Genomic DNA, 21,549 nt, shown 5'->3' with positions numbered 1-21,549 from the left:
TAAATCAATCTTAAAAGTAACTACAGGATTATATGATAATTAGCAAGTATGTATCCAAGTCTCTCAGTGGACAAACAATTTGCATAATAATTTAAAAAGAAAAGATTTGTTTCTATATCTAAGAGTTTTTTTCTCCATGAACCAATATCTATAGTAGAGAGTAAAGATCATGTGCTTGGATAGTTGTTTGTTCATCCTAATAAATCAGACTACTATAATAAAATTCATTATCATCACGCATCATAGTGATCTTTGAATGATTGGTATTAATGAATGTAAATGAATACATTGGAATAGCAAGTGCTATTCCATTTGAAAAGTTATTGAAGAATTTTTTTTAAAAAAAAATAAAGATTTCATAAACATTTCAAATTTTAATGAAAGGCTTAAGCAATATATAAATAACATCTATTCATTTAATATTCTTTATTCATGTTGAACAATAATTGAATATAAAGATTTTTCTAATAACAATGCCTTTTAAGTAGTATAATATATCTGAATATTCCAATGCAGTGATCCTATTCATAATATTGATTTTTAAGGATGCCATTCATAGTATGGATTTTTGACAAGGTCATCATAAGAAAAATAAAAAATCCAAAGTCAACATATGTAAAAATTTATTTTCTTACTTATTTTAAAGGTGCAAGATCCTTGCATTCATGAGTGCTAGTATGGCAGCCAGAAAGTAAGCATTGTCTCAATTACGATAATGGTTAGCCCAAGTTCTTGCACCTTAAGTGCATGATGGATTAAAATTAATACAGTTATGAGTACCAACATTGACATAACCCTTTTCCATTCACATCTAAATTCCATCTCCAATGTCTAATAGTGGCATCATGTAGCCAACATTGCAAAGGATTTTGGAGAATTGTATTACTAATTATGTATAGTTGCTTCCAATCACTTCTTATTCATAAGCTAGTCTATTCAAAATTGAGTTCACCATCTACATAAAAGACCAACATGTTCTTTTGTGCTAAATATATCTATGCAATAGATATATTAATCATATTGGTAGCAAGGAAGTTGACCTAAAACTCCTTGATATATACGCCATGAGTTATGTGAATTGTTAAATAAAGAAGTTTACGGAATGCGTCATTGACACATGATGAAGCAAGTATTTGTGCTAATTGACCAAATTTGTGTCATGCTCAACTTACCAAACTAACATTAGTTACATATACTTTTTATACCCATAATTGATACAAAATTATCTCCATACCTTCTTCCATGAGCCAACAAAAGTTACTTCACTACCATTGGATGGGGAATACTAGCATTGGAAAGATCCATATTATATGAACTAAGCCAGTACTTAGTGTTATAAATAGAGGTATTGGATGAGATCAAATTGTTTGTGTTCACATACATGGCGATCATGTTATTGGTTAAGTATACATCGTTTTTGTTCTCACTCGTCTTCTCTATGGATTGCGCATAATGCGAGAGTCGAGGACATTTTTTTTAGCAAAATTATGGTCACCAAACTCCACATTTGGCTACATGTACATCCATCAAGTGTTGGAACAAAAAAAGGAAAAAAAGAAAAACATTTTCCTTTGGATATATAAACTAGGTTCAGTGATTTGAAAACTATGAAAAATGACTCAAGAATCACCTTAGAAACTTGAATGAGTTTTGACATGTTTCAAGAAAAGGTAAGATCATAAAACTCATCATTTGATCAGCTGTTATTATTTAATCATAAAGTGCCCATATAAAAACTAATACATACAATCTCACACATGTGCACGTTATTTTTTCGAACAAGGAACATCACATAGATGTGCAATAGTAACGAAGACTTCATTATAATACTTCCATGAATGCGTGTAGGACAACTTTTATAGATAGGTAAGTGCCGGCTTCTTTATTATTTCATGATCCTACCTTCAAAAGAGAGAAAAGCTACCTTATTTTTCTTTTATAATGAATTTGCTACAAATCTTATCAAGGTTTTAGTCTTTTAGAAGGAAAAAAAAAATGCAATGAAATGAATTATTTACATGTTACATAACATTACTGGATGGATAATCCTCCCATAATTATCATCCGAAAAAAAAAAAAACATGTTGCATAAAACGTAAACATACCAAGGTGAGCACAATCCCCTGATCCTTTATAAATGGCCGGTCTATTATTTCATTAAAAGATTATTTGATTTAAAATTAAGCAAGTTTTGCATGACTCGATCAGCATGGTGTAGACACCCCACTTTTGGCATCCTATGGACAATTGGGGTGCCTACATATGTGATGCCCCAAAACTTGAGTAAGGCCTAAAATGACACCCAAAACATGCATAATCCATCATGCCTCCACATCCTCGAACCATGGGCCATCCAAAGGTGAGCTCTTGCCATGGGACATCCTAACAACAGACCTTCGCCATTAGAGTCCTCTGAGGCCTAGATCTCACCATCTCATCATTAAGCGCCTGCCTTTAGGTTAAAAAATTCAAGTTTGGCACTTTCTCAATGGCCTGCAATATTGTTGAATCACACAAGGACCCTCTAGTTTCCGAATTGCAGGGCTTCTAGTATTCGGATGTTCTGACAGTAGGTTTCCACCATTAGATTGTTTAGACGGTAGCATTCTATTGTCAGAAAACCCTTCTAGCCTATTATTCCATGTGCATTAGGATTTCAATATTTGGATAAGTTGGCTTTATCCATGCAAGCAGCCTATATAAATATCCATCCACCCCTTCCATCCAGGGCCACCAGTCACTTATCTAGCACCGTTGCTGTGAGACTTCGATCGGGTGCTGACATAGCTGGAGCTGGATGTTATCTGGGATCCAAGATATTGGAGAAAACTTGCTGAAAAAATCTGCATTCACTGGAGGTTTTCTGGTGGTGGATCCTCTGATACCTAAGTCAGTCGGAGCTCGAGAACAATAGAAGAAAAGAGAAGAATGGTGAGAGAGAGATAGCTCTTTTCTTCGAAAGTAATCTCTTACCTGGGGATTCTTTTTATATCTTTTTTATAAGAAAGTGGAGTCATAGGTTGTTAGCCAAAATTTATAGATTATTAGTCCTGATTCTTTAAACTGTTGGGCTACGCTCTAACCATTCGTTGGAGAGGAGAATCTGCCCACTAATTTTCAGATTAAGTTTGTTAGTCGTGGATATCGATTACGGACTCCATCTACATAGATAATTGAGTTGGTGGCTTGAAATGGGCATGGGGTCAAAGTTTCAGGCCTGTGTCCAGTGTGATTTCACCGAGTTGCCCTAGACGCATCCCAAAGAGAGAGGTGTTCCAATTGGCAAGTTATCTCCACAACATATTCTATTTCAAAATTTAGAATGATGGGAGATCCTGGCAAAGCTATGCTGTTGTGCAAAGGAGAGAGGACTGGTTAAATGATTCATCTAAGATATATTCAGAATCCTTGACTATTTTCTTCCTTTTTTTTTCATACTCCCCCTCTATTTTTCATATGCTCCATATTTTTCTCATGTGTATGCATAGACTTAGCATTTCATCCATCTACCTTTCTTAAAATATTCTTCTTTTTTTTTAGGGAGGAGTTCATAATTTCGTACATGCCTTGATCATTTTATTACACTTCATGTAATCTTCTTCTTTTTTTTCTTTTCTTCCCGATAAGAGTGTAATCTAATTTCAAATCCATTTTATTCTCCCATTTTTTCAGTTGTTCCACCACAAAGGCTCTTGGGTGGAGTATGCTTTAACTTAGGAAGATCCACAAATACATATTCCACAATACAGAGTACCTCGGTAATTGACGGTTAGACGGCAATCACTCGATTTCAATGGAATGCTTTAACTTAGGAAGATCCACAAATACATATTCCACAATACAGAATATCTCGATAATCGACGGTTAGACAGCAATCACTCGATTTCAATGGAATGGTAGGACCCAATACCAAAGTCAAATGCTAAATTAGGCACCAACTCACTATCAAGAATTCAGAGGGGAACAGTAGATCCCAGACGTAGACTTATATATAGTTTTGGCCGATCCTATCTAACTTTGACTTGCATAATAAAGTCCTATAAACATGCTCAATTCTTCTCCAGTCCTCTAAAAAGAAGGAAAACTAGAATCTAAAACAGCCAATTATTTATCTTCTAATTTCATCAAGTAGATGATTAGATAAAATCTCAATTAGAGACTGAACAATTCCCTGATGGAATGTGGATTACTTGAATGGAAGATTTAACCATGACAAATGGATTTTCTAAAATCTGAAAAAAAAAAAAAAACCACTTGCAAAAACTCTTCCACAAAAATCAAAAGCAATGTTGTGGCACCCAACGCTAACACCAAGAAAAGACCCTTCATTGCTAGTTGTTGCGGTCAATCCCTTCGTCGCCTGATCGTCGGGAACGAGCACTTGCAAAAAAAGTTCACACTGACCGGAGATGCCTCCGGCGGTGACCCTCCGATGATCAAGTCAGAGAGGAGACTAGGCAACAGTAGAAAGGAATCAGGGGAACTCAATGAGAGAGAGAGTGAGTCCAGAGGCTTCGAAAGAATCTCTTCGCAGCACTGTTGCCTTCCCCGTTTTATAGTAGAGCGCGGCATGGTGCCATCATTAATGGCGCAGACAACTGGGAAAGTTGTCAAATCGCCGGAGGCTGTCAAAGTCACCGCGGATTGTCAAATCACCGTGGGTTGTCAAATCGCTGGGATTAATCTATATTCTTGGCAGGACAATGTCCCAGGGCGGCTATGCCGCATGCCTTTGTCAGGACGGCGGTCCGCAGCAGTCGTACGGCATTTGGAGGAGCCGACCGACCATACGTCGGCATTTGGTTGTGGGATGCCGGGTGAAGACCCAGGGATCCTCCGACGGTCAGTCTGACGCATTGCGGGAGTCGGATATTGAGCTCCGCCGTTCGATCAGTCAAAAATGAAAAGGGTCTGTCCGACCGACATACCTTCGGTCGGACGGTATCGGCAGTCGTCGGTCGGTGCGGTCGGTAGAGTCGGATGCCGGTCAGGCGAGTCCGAGGGTGAGTCGGCGTGAGAGGGATCGGTCGGTACATCCCAACACTAGTATATCATATGATAGATGGGAATTGATGCAAATCATTTGGTTAGCACGATGAGAGACTATAATGTAAAACACTAACCCCTTATTGACATCTAGCAATGGCATTTGGGTTTCAAGTTTGGGACCCAAAGCATTTTTAAAATTTTAAATATGTCCACATTAGCATTTGACACCTGATGCGGACAGCTCATCTATGATTCCTTTTTATCTAAAAAAAAACTTTAATTAGTTCAGACTTTTCTTTAACTTTCTCATAAGTAAGGTTGGGTATTTGTTCTTCTGAAACTTGCTAAGCTTTCACTTAATCCTTATCTTTCCTCACACGAATCAACGCTGGACTCTTAGGAGTTCGCATTAAATACAATAGGGGATAACATCATCGGGAATCCCTTTACGTGCAACATTTAACACAAGAATGATGCAGCTTTTTGCATCAGGTTGGGCTTTTTGTCCCTTTATAATTTATTTTTTATATTACTTTAGTCAATCATTCAATTATTACTCTTTTAGAGCCTTTTTTTTTTTTAATATTATATATGATAAATTTTCAATTGTTCAATGGATAAATCATGCTATGATTATTTATGCACCACATCCAATAAAAGAATGACACTAGTTTCTCTAATGAAAGGGTTTTCTACCTCTCAGCATCATTTTCTTTGACTTACACGACGTAGTCTTCCAACTTGTGCAGTAGCTAAATTTTTTATTTTAAAATTTTTTGAAAGATTTTTACTTATAATATTAAATTCTTAATGGATAGATTATATTACGATTCTTTAGATCATGCATGAATTATATGGAGGTGCATACGCAACAAAGAATCCAAACAATGAAAAAACTTTAGGAATTAAAATAAAGTTAGCATTATGGTTGCACCCATTGAAAACATCGAATTTTAATTTATATTCATTGGGACATATCAAAGAATCTATCAATATTTCAGTGGACCATTCAGTTGTTAATTTTTTGATATTCGAGCATAGAGAATGATGATCGTAAAAAAAATATAATTATAAGATAAATATAAAATAATTTTTTTTTTTTTTTAAAATCATCCATATGGGTCATAAGTATCAAACTCAAACTCTATCTGAATAAATTAATAACAGTCAACATTAAAATATTCTAGAAAAACTTCGTTGGAGCTAGAAAATGAGTTATGGTGGAAGAAAATGTGGCAATTTTTTGAACATAGATCTTCTTTGGTATTATTTTCCACCCCTCCCCGTGTTTTCCACGCTCCCCATTCAGATCGCAGATTTAAAAAGAACCCTCTCTTTCTACCCAAAAAAAAAAAAAAAAAAACCCTCTCACCCCTTTCGATACTCACGATCGTAATAAAAATCCAAGCAACGCCACCCCACACGGTAAGTCACACGTGCCTAATAACGTAACGACTTCCCAGACGCCAGCTTACCTCCCTCGTGGCGCATTTATACTCGCCCTCTTTTTCTTTTCGGGAGAATTATGCTCCCCCTCTCCTCCTGCCTCCATTTATTCCTAATAGCCCTAAATAAAATAACGTTCAAGAGCTCAAAAAATGCCTTCGTTTTAAAGAAAAATTTTCCTTTCCATTTTTAGCCACCACGCCGATGCTGATTCTTCCCTTCTTTTCTTGCCGTTCTTTCCTTTCCCCCTTCTCTCCTCTTTCCATTTCAACACAGTTCCGGTCCTCTCGGTGTAAGAGAGAGAACAGAGAAAGAGAATTCGTTTCCTTTTCCTCGGTTTGCGTTTTTTTGTTTTCTTGTTTTTAATCGGATCGGTGGCGGCAGTCTTTTGGTGTTCGGGTCTTTAAAATATTCGGATTGGTCGGAGGCGGAGATGGCTGCGGTTGCGGAGAACGCGATCGGCGCGGGCGACCAGTTCGTCCGCCGCCCGTCGCCGTCGCCGCCGCAGCAGCAGAAGCGCGGGGGGTCTTCGGAGGCGGAGTACCAGCGCGACGTGCGCGAGCTCGTCGAGCTGCTCTCCAAATTGAACCCGTCCGCGAAGGAGTTCATCCCCTCCTACGCTTCCGCCGCCTCCCCGCCTCTGGTGGCCGGCCAGCACGCGGCCCAGACCACCGATGGCGGAAGGAGGCCAAATGGGCGGCTGTCGGCGGACGCGCCGGTGTTCGTGGCTTCCTCGGATTATTACGGCAGGCCGATCGGTGGGGGGAATCGTTACGCGGGCAGTGGCGATGGGCCGTCCAACCACCTGCAGCGCCGCAGAGTATAGACTTCAATTCTTCCTTTAGTTCTTTTCCGCCTTCTGATTCCTTTGCTAGAAATGTTGTCATCGGGGGCTCGGGCATCGCGGCGATCTGGGGTCTCTAGGGTTTTGGGTTTAATTTAATTTCTTTTCTTCAGTTGATTGACAGTTTGGATAGATGCGTTAGTTGAAAACTGAAGCAGATGGAGAAAACTGGATCTCTTGGATACAACGTGTGTGTGTGTGTTTTTTGGATGTAACGGGAGTCTATACCGCCCTTCATTTATTTATATGTGAATGTACAGAGTTTGTACGGAGGAAAGAAAAGAGAAGAAAATAAGTATTTGGCCAGATGGCGAAAGCCATCATCTAGCCAGAAGGGATTTTTTTTATAAAAAATTTAAATAAGACTGAGATTGGTGGAATAATAGAACTAAGGATGAAGCTATCCAAGAAGAACTAGCCTGGCTATTCAAACTCAACCTGTCTTGGATACAAGATGTTATATTCCGTTGCGTTTTCTTCCTCCTGTTATTCTCGGCCAATTACTTGAGCTGCTTTCCTTAGTTTGCTGAAGTTTTTGGGCTTTATACGGAGAAAAAGAAAAAACATTTTTTTTTACGTGATTTTGTTTGATCTTTTGAACTATTTTTGCAGAGAAACAATTATAACCAGGGGCGTAGGAGGTCTAATGATAGGGTTCAAAGAGCGCAGAAGGAGGACTGCATCAGGCGCACTGTATATGTTTCTTATATTGATCATCATGTAAACCATCTAAAATTGCGGTCTTTCTTATGTTGATTTATTTTCATCCTGCTGTTCTGTATCCTACCGTGATTAAGCTAGTGTTGTTTTAATATTATCATCTAATTCCATGTAATGCTTCTGAGATTAATCGGCACGCAAAACATCTAAAATTAGCCTGATTTATCTGTAACTATTCTGTATTTTATGGATATTTTGATAGTGATACATGCAACTTCAAATATTAACTTGCTTATGCTATTGTAGTTTAACATTGTCATATAATTCTGTATAATCTAAACTATTTGATGGGTATATATCAGGTAACTGAGGAGCAGCTTGCTGCATTATTTGGTAGCTATGGCAAAGTAAGTTTCTCCATATGTATCCTGAGATGTTTCTAATCCATGTTATTCAAGATGTGAATGTTGTACATGCAATTCTTAAGAGCAGCATGAATGAATATTGCCGACTAGATTTTAGATTGTTATTGTTTATTGACCATGTCCTTATATCATCTTTCTCGTGTTTTGTAGTTTTCTTTTGAACAATGGTAATGCTTTTTTTTTAATGAGTTATCAATATGACATATGCATATTGATGTTTATGCTGTCATTAGCTTCTCACAAGAGGATATTGATGGGAGTAGTGAGTATTGTAAAGAGATGCTTTATTTATTACTTTTACCCCCATGTTTGAATGTTCTTATTGGATTGATGAGATGCTAACAAATGCGGTATAAGCTAATGAAGAATATGAAATGCTTCCAAAGTCTTCCCTGTTTTCCTTTGCCATTTTTTGGCACATTAACAAGCATAAAATCTGAAACTTCCTGTTGAAATGGTGTCTTGGACTTGGTAGTTCGTTGTCTCTTTTATGTATTGGAGATGGGCCTCTCCGGAGATGGAGGCATAACAGAGGGGCCAAAGGCTCGAAGGGCTAGGCAGAACTAGAGGTCCCATATACACCCCTAAAATGCCTGCCATGGGTTTGGGAATTTTTAAATATTTTTATATTACTTTTTTTGGATCCTGATGTATGTACCACTGAGGCTTTTTAGGGCCTGCTCCAACCTGAGGGTGTTTTGAGAAGCAGCGAGCTAGGGCTTGAGACTATATTTCAGGGCATTTCTTTTTATTCTCTTATGTGCTTTGTATTTTGTTTGATTTGTGTTCCTGCATTATATCTTTCCTCACTATGAGAACCCTAGGTCTGCGTATTAGCTGCAATATGTATCATGTGTAAAAATGCCCCCTTTTTTTCTGAAAAAGGTCATGTCCAAGAATGTCACCAAGGGAATTTTGGATCATTTGGGCCTGCAAATATGATATCATAGGTTTTATTTGATAGTTTTATTGATTGGTTGTAGATGCACATAATCGCTTGATTTTAGATATACAACTTAGGTTAGATTAGCTACTGTGATTCTCTTTTAAGAGAGGCATATTAGAGAACTATAGTTTAAGTTTTAACTATCCTTTCATCAAATGTACACTCTTTCTAATAGTGTCTTTCAATGGTGCTCCTGTGAGAGCAAGATGTGTGTGTGTGTGAGAGAGAGAGAGAGAGAGAATTTTTCTCTAGGCAAACTTGGAAAATGGAAAAAGGAGAGGTGCAACCCCTTGATGATTGTGGTGTTAGGGATTTATGCATGAGTTTTCAGTCAATATATATAAGGTACTGAATTATATATGCCCCAAGATTTTAAATTTTTGTTTTTGAGTGTACATTATCCTGTGGTAGTTGAAAAATATGGAACATATGGAAGATTTTGTGCTATAAAACATAAAGGAAGAGTTTGTACTATAAAACATAAAGCATATTCTTGTATGAACCATTTTAATTTTTAAGAAACTATTTTTACAACTTGCAATCTGCAATGATGCATTCTTATGCTCGTAAATTGACAAATTGAGAACATGAAATTGATACATGATTTATCACATAAAATTAAATTTAGTTTCTAAAGTTGTCTAAGTTATGAAATTGTAGAATATAAATATGCGAATCAATCAAGTCATAATTAATGCAACGCGCAATATTTATTTTGATATATTTTGGATGATATCCAAGTGAATTCATTGTAAAATTGATACATGGTTTCAAAAATATTAGATCAAGTAATGAAACATAATTGCTAATTTCATATAGAACATGAACTACAAGAAATAATTGATCATATCTATCAGTGCTTTATTAATACAATGAATATCCTGCATTTATATTTCTGTATTTGAATGATAGTCAAGTTGTTTCATCTGAAACGCATTAGAGGTCTGTTTGGACATTGGAAAATCTTATTTCGCTGACAAGATCTTCCCTCCAGGAGAGATCACAGCAACTGGAACAGTTAATCCCTATCATTTAGTGATAGCTAATACCTTTTCTAAGGTGATTTAGCTTACCCTGAAAAAATAAGATTAGTTGGTGCTTGGCTTCCCATCGCTTTAAACCACCTCCCTAGCTACATATTTTCAGAGCATAAGCCTCTTGTCTGCAGATATTATCTGAATGATAGACCATATTGGACTGACAGGATCTTCTAACGTACAAATATCCCCTAGAAACAAGATGTATACAGCTCACCTAAACTAGTTTCATTCAAATAAGGGCTAAACTGCACTCATTTAACATTCCACTTAAGGTTGCTAGGTTGGGGCTGCATTTCATTAAGCCCGTGCTTCTGTTTATACCTTAGAGATGAACACTGCTATGGTCAAAGTTATCATCTTCCTCCTCCATATACACTCTTTTCAAGTCAAGGTTATTTTTAGTGGGTTACCTCTTGGTTGCATGAACTAAGTCATGACCAATAAGATAGGTCGTCATTCTTATAATCTTATTGATCTCATAACAGGTCCCTCTCTTGCTGAAATCTACCTTTGCCAAGAATTCAACACCAAATTTTAGAGGGTTGATTTTAGGTTGCAATTGATAGTAAGAAAATTAAATCCTTCCATCGAGCCCCAACTTGGAGTTTTGCACGGCAGCTGATGATCCTACCATATTCAATGGGAAAAAAAGCTTGGATGATAATAATGATGATGATGTAAGGTTGACAGGACAAACTGAAAAAGTTTGTTTGCCCGTTATTCAAACCATACATTGTGTTTTTTAATTAGAATTTTGTTCCTTCAAGGTACCTCATTCATATTGTCCCTAGAAATTGGAGGTTAACATTATTGCATGAAATTGTATGCTCAAGTAAAATCTTCTTGCTAACAATTTCTAGTTTTGAAGTGCATGCTAATCCCCTCTATTACTTATGCTTACTTGGCAACAGAAATGTATCTCACTTAGAGATACAGATTGACTTGTAGATAATTATTAAAGAAGTTTGATCAAATGATAAGTTACGTGATTAGGAATGTTTATAGAGGATAATGACTGCTGAAGGGTCCAACTTTTCAATACATTCACATGATGCCATATCAAATGGTTCATAACAATGTCAAAGGATCCAAGCTTTCCATACCATTGACATTATCACATTATCTGGTTCATAAAAATTGTTGTTAAATTATCCAGTCTTTTAGAGGCCTTCACCTAAATTGATGAGTGTCCTAAAGTGCTACAATGCCTCTCTTCTGGGAGCAGTTGATTGATTCAAAGCATTTATGTGTTTCAAAACATGCAATCGCAATGAACGATCTCTAAGATGAGTGTTGTTGAAGTTGAGGTAACTTGAGTTAGCTGAACAGTACAATTTAAGATTGATTTTTAGCTTGTTGTTCTTTCTTTTTGTGTCTCAATTGTATTTCTTCTTGAGTTATAATGTCATTATTGAATAGGGTGGTAAAAAGCTGAACACAAGTGGGCTAGGCTCTGTTCGAGCACAGCTTGAAATTAGAAAGGACAAGCTCAAGCCCTGAGTCAAGTCAAGAAAGCTCCGCTGAAGCTGGGCTCGTAGTAGTCGAGCCAACTTGAGTTTGGCTTGCTCAAGCTTGAAAACAAAATCGAGCTGAGCTAGAGCTCGAGCTCGCTCAACTTATCCAAGCTTATAGCCTGCAGGTGCCCATCTTTGAGAATACCAAGGAATAATGTTGCTCAAAGCCATCTTCATCATGCTTGACGAGATCTTTTTGTGATTGATGAGATAATAGATCTACAAACCCATGGCGTCATGGGAGGGCTGAAACCCTGGCTGGTGGCAAAGTCCATGCAGTGGCATGGGGGCTACGGTACAGGAAGGGAATGGATTGGTGGAGTCCATGCTGTAGCTTGGGAATGAAGGCAAGGAGAAGGTCATATGGGGAGATCTACAGGATCCCTCAAGGACCCTGACTTGCAGAGACCATGCACCATTGGATCTCTGACCAAAATCTCTGAGGTTTGAGATAATAGAAGATAAGTAGTTTATGCTGTCAGACACTATGCAGTCTCTGACTAGGATCTCAACCAAGAATGGATATCTAATCAAGGAAGGAATGAGGAGAGGAAAGGATTAGATGAAGGATGAAGAGGTAGTGAATAGTGGAAGAAGAGAGTGATTGGGCAAGTGCAGCTGTGGGAGTAAGAAAGCCTTAGGGCTTCTTGGTTATTTTGAATTTTTGATAATTAAACCCAATCTAAAGATCAACATTGGAGTTTGATCCAATGATTGAATAATAGTAAAAAAGTGATTCAGCCATTTGATTAATATCTAACAATAATAAATCTTTTCATCATTATTAAATCTATAATATATATTACTTTTTCAAATCATGTATAATATCTATATGATTTTACTATATAAAAAAGAGTTCCAAACTATATTGAGCTAAAACTAAATGATCTAGACCTAACTCAAGCTTGACTTGTTTATATTTCAAGCTCAGAAGTCCACCTTGAGATCTGCTTATCTGCTAGCAGGGTGAGAAGATTCCAAGCTGAATTTTGAACCAAAGATAAGCTGGCTCACAAACAGCTCAGTCATTCAACACCCCTATTATTGAACATGAAGTTGACTTATTTGAGTTTCTACTCTCTACTCAAGAAGATATTTAGAGGTAGCGTAATTATGTGGCCATTTATTTCTACACTCTCCTTATTTGATTTTGCAAGGTCCACATTCATTGACAAACTAGTTTATTTACTTTTCTGCTCATTTAAAACAGGTCTCCAACATACCAGTATTTTAGAAAGCATGAAGACAAAGCGAAAAACTAAAAACTAAGACAAATCACCTATGATAAATATGGAAAAATATATTTGTGTAAAAGTATGATGTTGTGGAACTCATGGGCTATTTTTAACATTCCAGATTGTCGTATCATAATATTTATATACTATGGAACTCTTTATATTGAAATTTAGAAATATTATAACATGCATATAAGAAAATTCTGTTGCTATGTACAATTGTATGGAAATCTGAATAATTTTTAAGGAACCAAACAAAGCATAATTGATACAACAGATATGGTTCATTTGTGTATATTTTGGAGGAAATCCAGGTGGTTTATTTGCAAAAGGGGCTCGGCAAAGAAATACTCATTTATTCTCTTGTATCGTTTTGATAGGTCACATGCAAACATTTCATCTTAACCTTAATTTGGACAAATATATTATGTGCTTCCTTTATCATAAAGCCGGAAGCAAGTCAGATAAAATTATTTCTTTATTTTTTTTTTTAAAGTAAAACCAGGTGGTTGCTCCTCTTATTTGTTTCTCCTGGAGATTCTTGAGTGTTTATGTGATGAGGTGATAATTGTGGTCGACCGTCAGTTGTTGAGGGTTGGTCAATTTGATTTAAGATGTGTATCCATTTTAGTATAGTTTGGAGGAGATCCAAGTGGTTTCATTCAAAATGCAGCCAAACAGTGGTATACTCATTCAACCTATTTTAATTGGCTTGCGGACCTAAAAATGGAACCATTTTGATGAAGTGTTGTGTGCTTCATTTATTGGGTAGACTGTAGCTTGTCAGATGATTTTGATGCATAATTTTGTGTGAGATTGAGTAGTACACTGTTGATAAAGTTACTTTAGAAAAGTGAGACTGTTGTCTTTGTTGTTTGTTTGTTCTACTTAATGCCTGTCATTCTGGAGGGTGATGTTAGTTGTTGAACAACAAGATAGTTGTTCAAGGTTTCCTTGGGTTTTAGGGGCATATTACCATGTTCGACCTGATGTAGAGTTAGTTGGATAACAGTGATCCTTCCATGTCTGGTAAGGACATTTTGCCTTTGCGACAATATTCAGGCATTGATGAATCTATGTGTTGGTAGGCTTTGTTTCTAAATGAAATAAAGATTCTCTTAAGTCAGCAGATTGTGGAATTTGTTGGTTAAGGATTCAATACTGCTGAAAATGTTCCTGAAGATCTATTTTGTGTTCTTGAACTAAATTTTTCTCATTCAACGAACCTCATGTTTGTTATCCCTAGAATCCAGTTACGGGTGACAAAAATAGAGTTCCGTAATTCTTAGTGGTGCAGATGAGTTGAGCCAAGCTGAGTAGTGGGCATCTCAGGTTCAGCTTGCTCTATGTTGGGGTAAGACAAGCTTGAGTGGAGCTTAACAGGTCTTCGTGCTTTGCTTGTATGAGATCTGAGCCGAGCTTGAACAAGCTTCTTACAGAGTCAAGCCAAGATCCTATTTGCTTTTACATGCCTTAGTGTTCAGACCTGACTCATTTATGTGCTGAGCTTTAAAATCTGTAGGAACTTGTCTTTGTTTCCTTGCTGGGCCAAGCCTGAATAATCCAGCCAAGCTGATCCCAAGCAACTCATGAACAGCTCTGATTGCTTCCAGCCTTATATTTTTCATTTGTTTCTTGTTAGGTTTGGTATGTATATTATTTTGTTTGACCCAGTTTTCTAATTATTTTCGAGAATGTGAAATTTCTATACTATTCACTTAGTGAAAATTGTGCGTGCGATTGTATAGCTGCTAAGTTTGCCTTTTTGTTTCTTGGACGACAAATTGCATCTTTTGAGATCACCTCTAGTTGCAACAAACAATGTTTTAGGAAATATTGTTAAATTGATGGGGTCATACTCCTTATGAAGCTGTAACTTGTTTTGATATGTAGATTTTCATTTGGAACCCTCTTGTTCAATGTTCTTTTTTTAAAATAATTCTTCAGGAACTCATAAGTCTTTCATCCAGCATTGTCTCAAGTAAGGTTTGCGGACTTGATATCGGAGCTCATGCCGGCCGGCCGGCGGTACGAGTCAGTACGGATCCATACCAGACCGGACCGGCACAAACCGACATAAGGAAGGAAATCGGGAGGAGGAAAAGAGAGAAAAAGAGAGAAATAGAGAGAGGGGGGAGAATGAAAAGGAGGGAGGGGAAGAAGTCGGAGGGGCCGTCGGACCTTCGGCTGACCACCATGGCCGCCAGACGGTGCAGTACACGCGCGTGGCACTGCGGGTGTGAAACAGGGATGACGCTCCTGTTTCACGGTTTTTTTTTTAAATTCCGAACTTAAGTGAAGCCGGCAAATGTTTTGCCGGCTTCATTGTTTTTGCTTTTTTAAAAAAAATTCAAAAAAATGAAGCTGGCAATGGATTTGCCGGCTTCACTATTCATCCCATTTTTAAGAAAACGTGGTGAAGGAACAGGGGTGGTAGCCCTTGTTCCGCGGCCGCGGCTCCGCCTGTGCGATTTCCGCCGCCAGTGGCCACGACGGCCATTCGGCAAGCTCCGGCAGCCCCTCTGCTGACGGCTTCTCCCTTCAGTACGTCGCTCACCCTCTCTCTCTTTTTCGCTCATTTAAAAGCCTTATCGGGTGATGGTTGAGCTGCGGAGGCTTCCGTGGCCCTCCGACAGCCGTAGCGGGCCACCATCGGCCTCCGGCGACGTCCTCCTCTCTCTCTTTTTTCCTCTCTTTCTCTCTTTTTCTCCCTCGGTGCCGGGCGTGTGCCACTTTCCAAGCCGGAACCATCCCGTTCCCCGTCGGTCTGATTCGGCATGCCCCGAACCGTTCGGTTCGAGACGGTTCTGAAAACCATGGCCTTAAGCTTCTATAGTGATTCTTTCTCTCATATATACCTTACAGAAATGTCAAATGTGACTAATGTCAACACTCTTTGCACGTAATCATGGGGAAGTACTTGAAAGAGAATAGTTTTTGGAAAGTTGCAGCTCAGCGGTTGATTTTTAAGTGCTATTTTTGGATTGATTAGTCATATAACTCAAAGTTTGTAGTCATCATGTGATATTTTTAAAGCTGGAGTCCACCAGTGTATTTTAGGGTCCATATCCGTTGAACTGGGATCCAGTATATTTTTGTGCCTACAAAAACTTTAGAAAAAAGGGTAATGTTCTGATCATTTATCTTAATTTAACTTTGGAGTGGAACCAAATAGATAACCTGTATGATTTTAATGCTTAAGTTATTTGTCAACCTTATTGTTCATGAATATGAATAGTGAAGGATTCTTTGATTGTAATCCGGAGTGCAGTGGAGTTGTGGAAGCCGCAACAGGCGCCCCCCACCCCCCAAAACAACCCCCCACTTCCTCATTTTCTTATGCTGAAACTTGATAAATTTTGGGCCTTATCGGGTGGCATTGTTTTATCACCCCCTATGTCCATTTATGTCAAATTTGCTCATAGGATTACACAGGACAAGACAGTTTAAATTTGGTTGCAAAGATTATACTATATAATGATTACACCACAAAGCTGGTAACTTTTTCTTTATGTTCACTTAGATATCCGAGTTAATGATTGTGCGACAAAGCTGGGAACTTTTTTTGCTTGAAAAAGACAATACACCCTTGAAAAAAGGGTAAAGGGGGTTGTTTCGGTCATTTCTAAAATAAAGCGCATTTAATATATTTTGGATATTGTGGTTCTGCCCATCAATAGAACTAGTATCTGCGGGATCCCTACCTGACCAAGATGGAAATATTTTACTGTCATGGTGGCAAAATTTGGCTGCTTGGCAATGGCAGGTCATATCTGACCCTTATCCCAGGCTTATCCACAGACCAGGCTAGGTCTTAAAGAATAACTGTGTTCTGTTTGGTATGATGCCAATATCTAAGGTGATAACGCATCCAAAGATCTAGGTGATGATCATAGTTTATAATGGTTTCAAGGCTTTGCTGAATAACTTGTCTTGAAGACAGTTGCATCTTATTAGTGGATGGGCAGTATAATGACTGTTGTCCATCTGAAGAATTACAAGTGCGGTCATGGTATCTGACATCTGGGTTGCGGCAGCTATAGGCCTTGCTGAAAATTTGGGGAAGCACTTGGCACAGATAGCAAGGATAAGCTCTATTAATAAATTAGTAAATACAAGTAAGAATTTTTAGGCTGCAGGGCACACCTCTGCCACTTACTATAAACTTGTGGTGGAAATGCGGGTTTGCAAGACAGCTCTGGATTTTTATTGTTCTAATCATGCTTTTCTTTAAATCTTCTCTATGAATTTCCATATATTTTTATTTAGCTTACATATATATGTTTTGTTACACTTCCTCTGTTAATTTAATTACAAGCTAGTCTGTAAGAGAATGTTTGACGACTTTAAATGTTCATTCTGAAGGTACTTGATTGCCGTATTTGCTGTGACGCTAACTCAGTTCTTCGATTTGCATTTATAGAGTTTGCTAATGAATGTAAGTTTACTTGTGTTATCTTGACCTTAGCACCTGTATAGTGTCTTAAGCTTTTTACAAAAAGGAACTATGGCATTGGACTATTTCTAACAGATGGTGCAAGAGCAGCATTAAATCTTGATGGGACCGTGCTAGGTTACTATCCTGTAAGAGTGCTACCTTCAAAGACTGCCATTTTGCCTGTGAATCCTACACTTCTTCCACGGGTAAGCTCAGTGATTCTTGCGCTGCATTTCTAAAATTATCACAGTATATTGTTTGTCTTAGAAAAAAGAGCATTCTCTGTTACAAAACTTCTGAGTTTTGAGATTGAATGCAGTCTGAAGATGAAAGGGAGATGTGTACAAGGACAGTTTATTGCACTAATATTGATAAAAAGGTAGAGTAGCTTCTTCTCAACTCTTATATGACTATTGTCAAGCTTCTGCCAGTTTGCACATTTTGAGAAAAATATGTGCAAGATAGAGTGCAACCAGTTGATTTTGTTTATGATATTAAAGAAATAACATGTTAATTATGTAGAAGTTGGTTGTGTCTTCAAAAGCATGCAGCTGGATAGCTTTATTTCTAGTTAGATGCATTCTCTTCTTTATCAATTATAATTTTGGCTTTCCTTCTTTTGCAGCTTACCCAGACAGATCTAAAAGAATTCTTTCAGTCCTGCTGTGGTGAGGTCAGCACACTGCCCTCTGTCTGGTATTTTTCTTATCAGCAGGTTAAGACAATCATGCTTTAGATATATTTTTCTTAATGGTTAGCATTTTTTTTCTCCTATGCAGGTTTCTCGCTTGAGACTTCTTGGGGATAATGTGCATTCAACTCGCATAGCATTTGTTGAGTTTGTTCGGGTATTTTGCATTGCCAAACTGATCTTAGTTTATTTTTCTCTGATTCAGAATTTGATAGTCTTGTTGGGGATGTTCAAATAGTATCCTGCTTTGACGTTTTTTCGGGTTTGCATGTTCACGTATTCTATTGCTCGTCTGCATAGTATGCCTACTGTATTGTTTCTAAACTTCTAATGTTCACATTTTGCTTTGTGATGTGATATTGAAATAATTTTCTCAGCTGGCCTTACCTCATGGAATCAAGCAGAATTTAGTGAATCTATTCAGATTTAGGCAATGCTATGTAACTGTGATTAACATAATGTGCCGAGTTGAGTTTCATGTGTTGCACTGACTTGTTTTCTTATCCAATTGCTTGGTTCAGTGATCTTGAACTTGCTATTCCATTTGTACATCTCGCAGTGCTGCTTACAGATGATTAATTATTCTCGCTTGCATTTCTTAAAATTTGTTGACTGGCTATTTAATGATCATATTTATCATGATCTATCATACAACTGATCTCCCAAATAAATGTTTTAGTTGAACATCTACAGAAAGATAATTCATCAATATAATTTTGCAAATATGAGTCTATTAGTCAATATTGCAACCAAGTGTTACTGACATCCTGAACAAATCTCAACTATATTTGACCAGAATCATAACTACCGATCTTCATCCCATTGGTGGGGGTTAGCTTCATCCTTCATCCTTATCAAGAACTGTAAGCTATAAATACAAGCTTGCTAAAAATCATTAACTACACATTGATATAAATTCAAGCTTGTTAACAATGTGTAAGCTATGAAGGATGATTCATCCTTGTTCTATGTCACAATCTTTGTTCTTCTTCTGATACTTGAATTAAACTTTATAGCCTTCCCTTACTGTGGGTACCTTGTGCCTGATTCATCTCAATTTGTTCTTTATTACTTTAGCCTCATTTCTGGGATTTAATGAATCACTAATTGCGTCAAGATCAATCTGTGGCAGGCAGAAAGTGCCCTTCGAGCTCTGAATTGCAGTGGAACGGTTCTTGGAGCTCTTCCTATTAGGTATGGCCTTCAAGTCTGCCCCTCAATTAAGATTACTTTGATTATGACTTCCATTGCCGTCACTCTTTTCTATATGGCCTTTTCAGGTTAAGTCCTTCGAAGACTCCGGTCAGGCCTCGTGTTGCTCGCCCAATGCAGTAGCTGTTTACTTTATATTTGAACTGATGGGCCAATTTTCAGTACTGGAGGAACTTTGTTGTCTGGGAAGGGCTGATGATCATTTGACTCTGCTTTATTGGCGGAAAGCATTTTTTTTTTCCTGCAACTAAAAATGACCCACCTTCCTTCTGGCTTTGACGTTTAAACAAGACCTGTCTTGTGGCTTTACGGATTGTTGTGTTTTATTTTTATTTATTTGCATGGTAAGAACCAAAGAAGCGTCATGGTAAGAACTCAGTAGCTGGCGATCTCACCTGCATAGTTTTCTGCAGAAACCTGGAACCTGTGTTGCTCATCTTTCATTAAAGACAACTTTGCTGATTATTCTAATGATTTGAGTTGTGAATTTCAGTTTATTATTTGCAATTGCTCCTTTACTGATATATGATCAGTACCTGTTGTAGGTTGAGGTCGTTGAAGCCAAAAAAACCAAATGGGTACGTAGCAAATAGTGAGCCTTTGTATAATAACATCTAATTAATTTTTTTTTTTATCAAGAACCTATCTGATCGGTAGATGGTGATATTAACATTTGTATGATGCTGCCAGTATGTTGGGAAGATAACAATTTTTGCTTCAAGAGGAAGAATTCTTAATGTTAACAAAAGAGACAGGAAACTCTATTTTAATGAACCATACAAATATGTGACAAAGTGTGATTAGGTTACATCTGGTCTGTCGGATCTAGGCTTCTCCTCTGACATTGGTTTGGCCTGGGTGATTTTTATAATTGTTCTTTTTCCTGATGGAAGTGCTTGTTCCTGGTGATGCTGAAAACTGATGCGACGGGGCCGTTTCTGATTCGCTCGTTTGTAATATGAGTCTGGGGAAGCATTCCTTACCGTAACGACCTTACCGTTTGTACCATTCCTTGTTCTTTGAGTGTGACAGAGGGAGGCATAAATGGAGGGCAAAGCACTGACTCCCCTCTTCCCAGCCTATGCTGTGCCTTCAAATCCTCTTCCCCACAGACATTGGAGTACCTCAGGAAAAAAAAAAAAAAAGAGAAAAGAAAAGAAAAAGAGAGGACAGTATTCAATTTAATACAAGGCCCTTCTCTTTATTTAGAATCTGAAATTTTAAAGGAATGTTTTCTGATTAACTCCATATATAAGAACCCCTCCATTTTTTTTCTTCTCTAGATTGTCATCCAACCCTCTCCTCAGAACTAAAGGAAAAGGAAAAGCAATCTAAGAGAAGCTCCTGATCTCCGAGAGAATGTTTTCTTTCTCCTTTTTTTTAAACAGTAGAAGGAATGGCCTCTTCCTCTACCCACATTTCTATCTCCAATACCAACCTCCCACCAAACTATTTTTGCCTTCCAAATCCATCGCCAAATCCTGCAACTGACTTCCAACTCTCCGCCCCTGCGATGCACCTCGTTCGTTGGTCATGTCTGCATGACTCCCGAATCACCAAACAAGCCTCGAAAAGATCCATTAAAGATCGGTATCGTAGGATTCGGAAACTTTGGGCAGTTCGTAGCTAGAGGGCTCATAAGGCATGGCCACAACGTGCTAGCGACGTCAAGAACGGAATACTCACACTATTGCAATCAACACGGGATTCTATTCTTTCGGTAAGCAATACTAAAACTTTGTCATCTTACTTCTAATGTACAATGAACATGGATGTATCTCATGCTAATGCTTCATTATTTTGATCCATTTTAGGAGCATGGAGGCAATGTGTGAGGAGCAACCAGACATTGTGCTGCTCTGTACTTCCATCCTATCGACGGAGAGTGTCATTCGTAGGATCCAATTGCACAAGCTCAAGCCTGACACCATCTTTGCTGACGTTCCATCTGTCAAGCAGTTCCCCAGGATTCTATTTGTCGAGGTAAGCAGTGAAAGATGGGTAACATGTATGAGACATTTTTTGTGTCGTCCTTGATCAAATAATTTTGCATGGCCATCACGCATGCAAGAAATCATAAGAATGGTGTTTCCTGTATCTCAATTCCCA

At 37.9% G+C, this 21,549-nt stretch overlaps 1 protein-coding gene across 2 annotated transcripts; it reads left to right on the top strand.

Annotated features, from left to right (window-relative positions):
* The first annotated feature begins 6,502 nt into the window (after positions 1 to 6,502).
* On the top strand, positions 6,503 to 20,248 carry LOC140858457 (polyadenylate-binding protein-interacting protein 8-like). 2 transcript variants are annotated; one of them, XR_012142030.1, is made up of 10 exons: positions 6,503 to 7,255; positions 7,892 to 7,999; positions 8,302 to 8,346; positions 17,465 to 17,537; positions 17,631 to 17,743; positions 17,857 to 17,916; positions 18,163 to 18,233; positions 18,317 to 18,385; positions 19,361 to 19,422; positions 19,509 to 20,248. XR_012142030.1 is itself a non-coding variant. In XM_073259152.1 (10 exons), exons 1-10 carry the CDS (start codon positions 6,869 to 6,871, stop codon positions 19,561 to 19,563), a joined length of 1,020 nt encoding a protein of 339 aa, XP_073115253.1. In that variant the 5' UTR covers positions 6,506 to 6,868; the 3' UTR covers positions 19,564 to 20,248. The 2 variants fall into 2 exon arrangements, 1 of the variants encoding a protein (XP_073115253.1); XM_073259152.1 differs by having other exon boundaries at positions 6,506 to 7,255; positions 18,163 to 18,210.
* Positions 20,249 to 21,549: the final 1,301 nt, after the last annotated feature.

Source organism: Elaeis guineensis, chromosome 6 (assembly GCF_000442705.2).
Source record: "Elaeis guineensis isolate ETL-2024a chromosome 6, EG11, whole genome shotgun sequence".
Classification (NCBI taxonomy): Eukaryota; Viridiplantae; Streptophyta; class Magnoliopsida; order Arecales; family Arecaceae; genus Elaeis; species Elaeis guineensis.
The sequence above is the reverse complement of the archived record's forward strand: the minus strand, read 5'-3'. Positions and strand labels throughout refer to the sequence as shown.

Excerpts from the sequence above, each read along its gene's own strand:
- LOC140858457 (XM_073259152.1), top strand. The coding sequence starts at position 6,869 with ATGGCTGCGGTTGCGGAGAACGCGATCGGCGCGGGCGACCAGTTCGTC. Across the intron at positions 7,256-7,891 it reads ACCACCTGCAGCGCCGCAGA|AGAAACAATTATAACCAGGG; the intron begins GTATAGACTTCA and ends CTATTTTTGCAG. Across the intron at positions 18,211-18,316 it reads TTCAGTCCTGCTGTGGTGAG|GTTTCTCGCTTGAGACTTCT; the intron begins GTCAGCACACTG and ends TCTCCTATGCAG.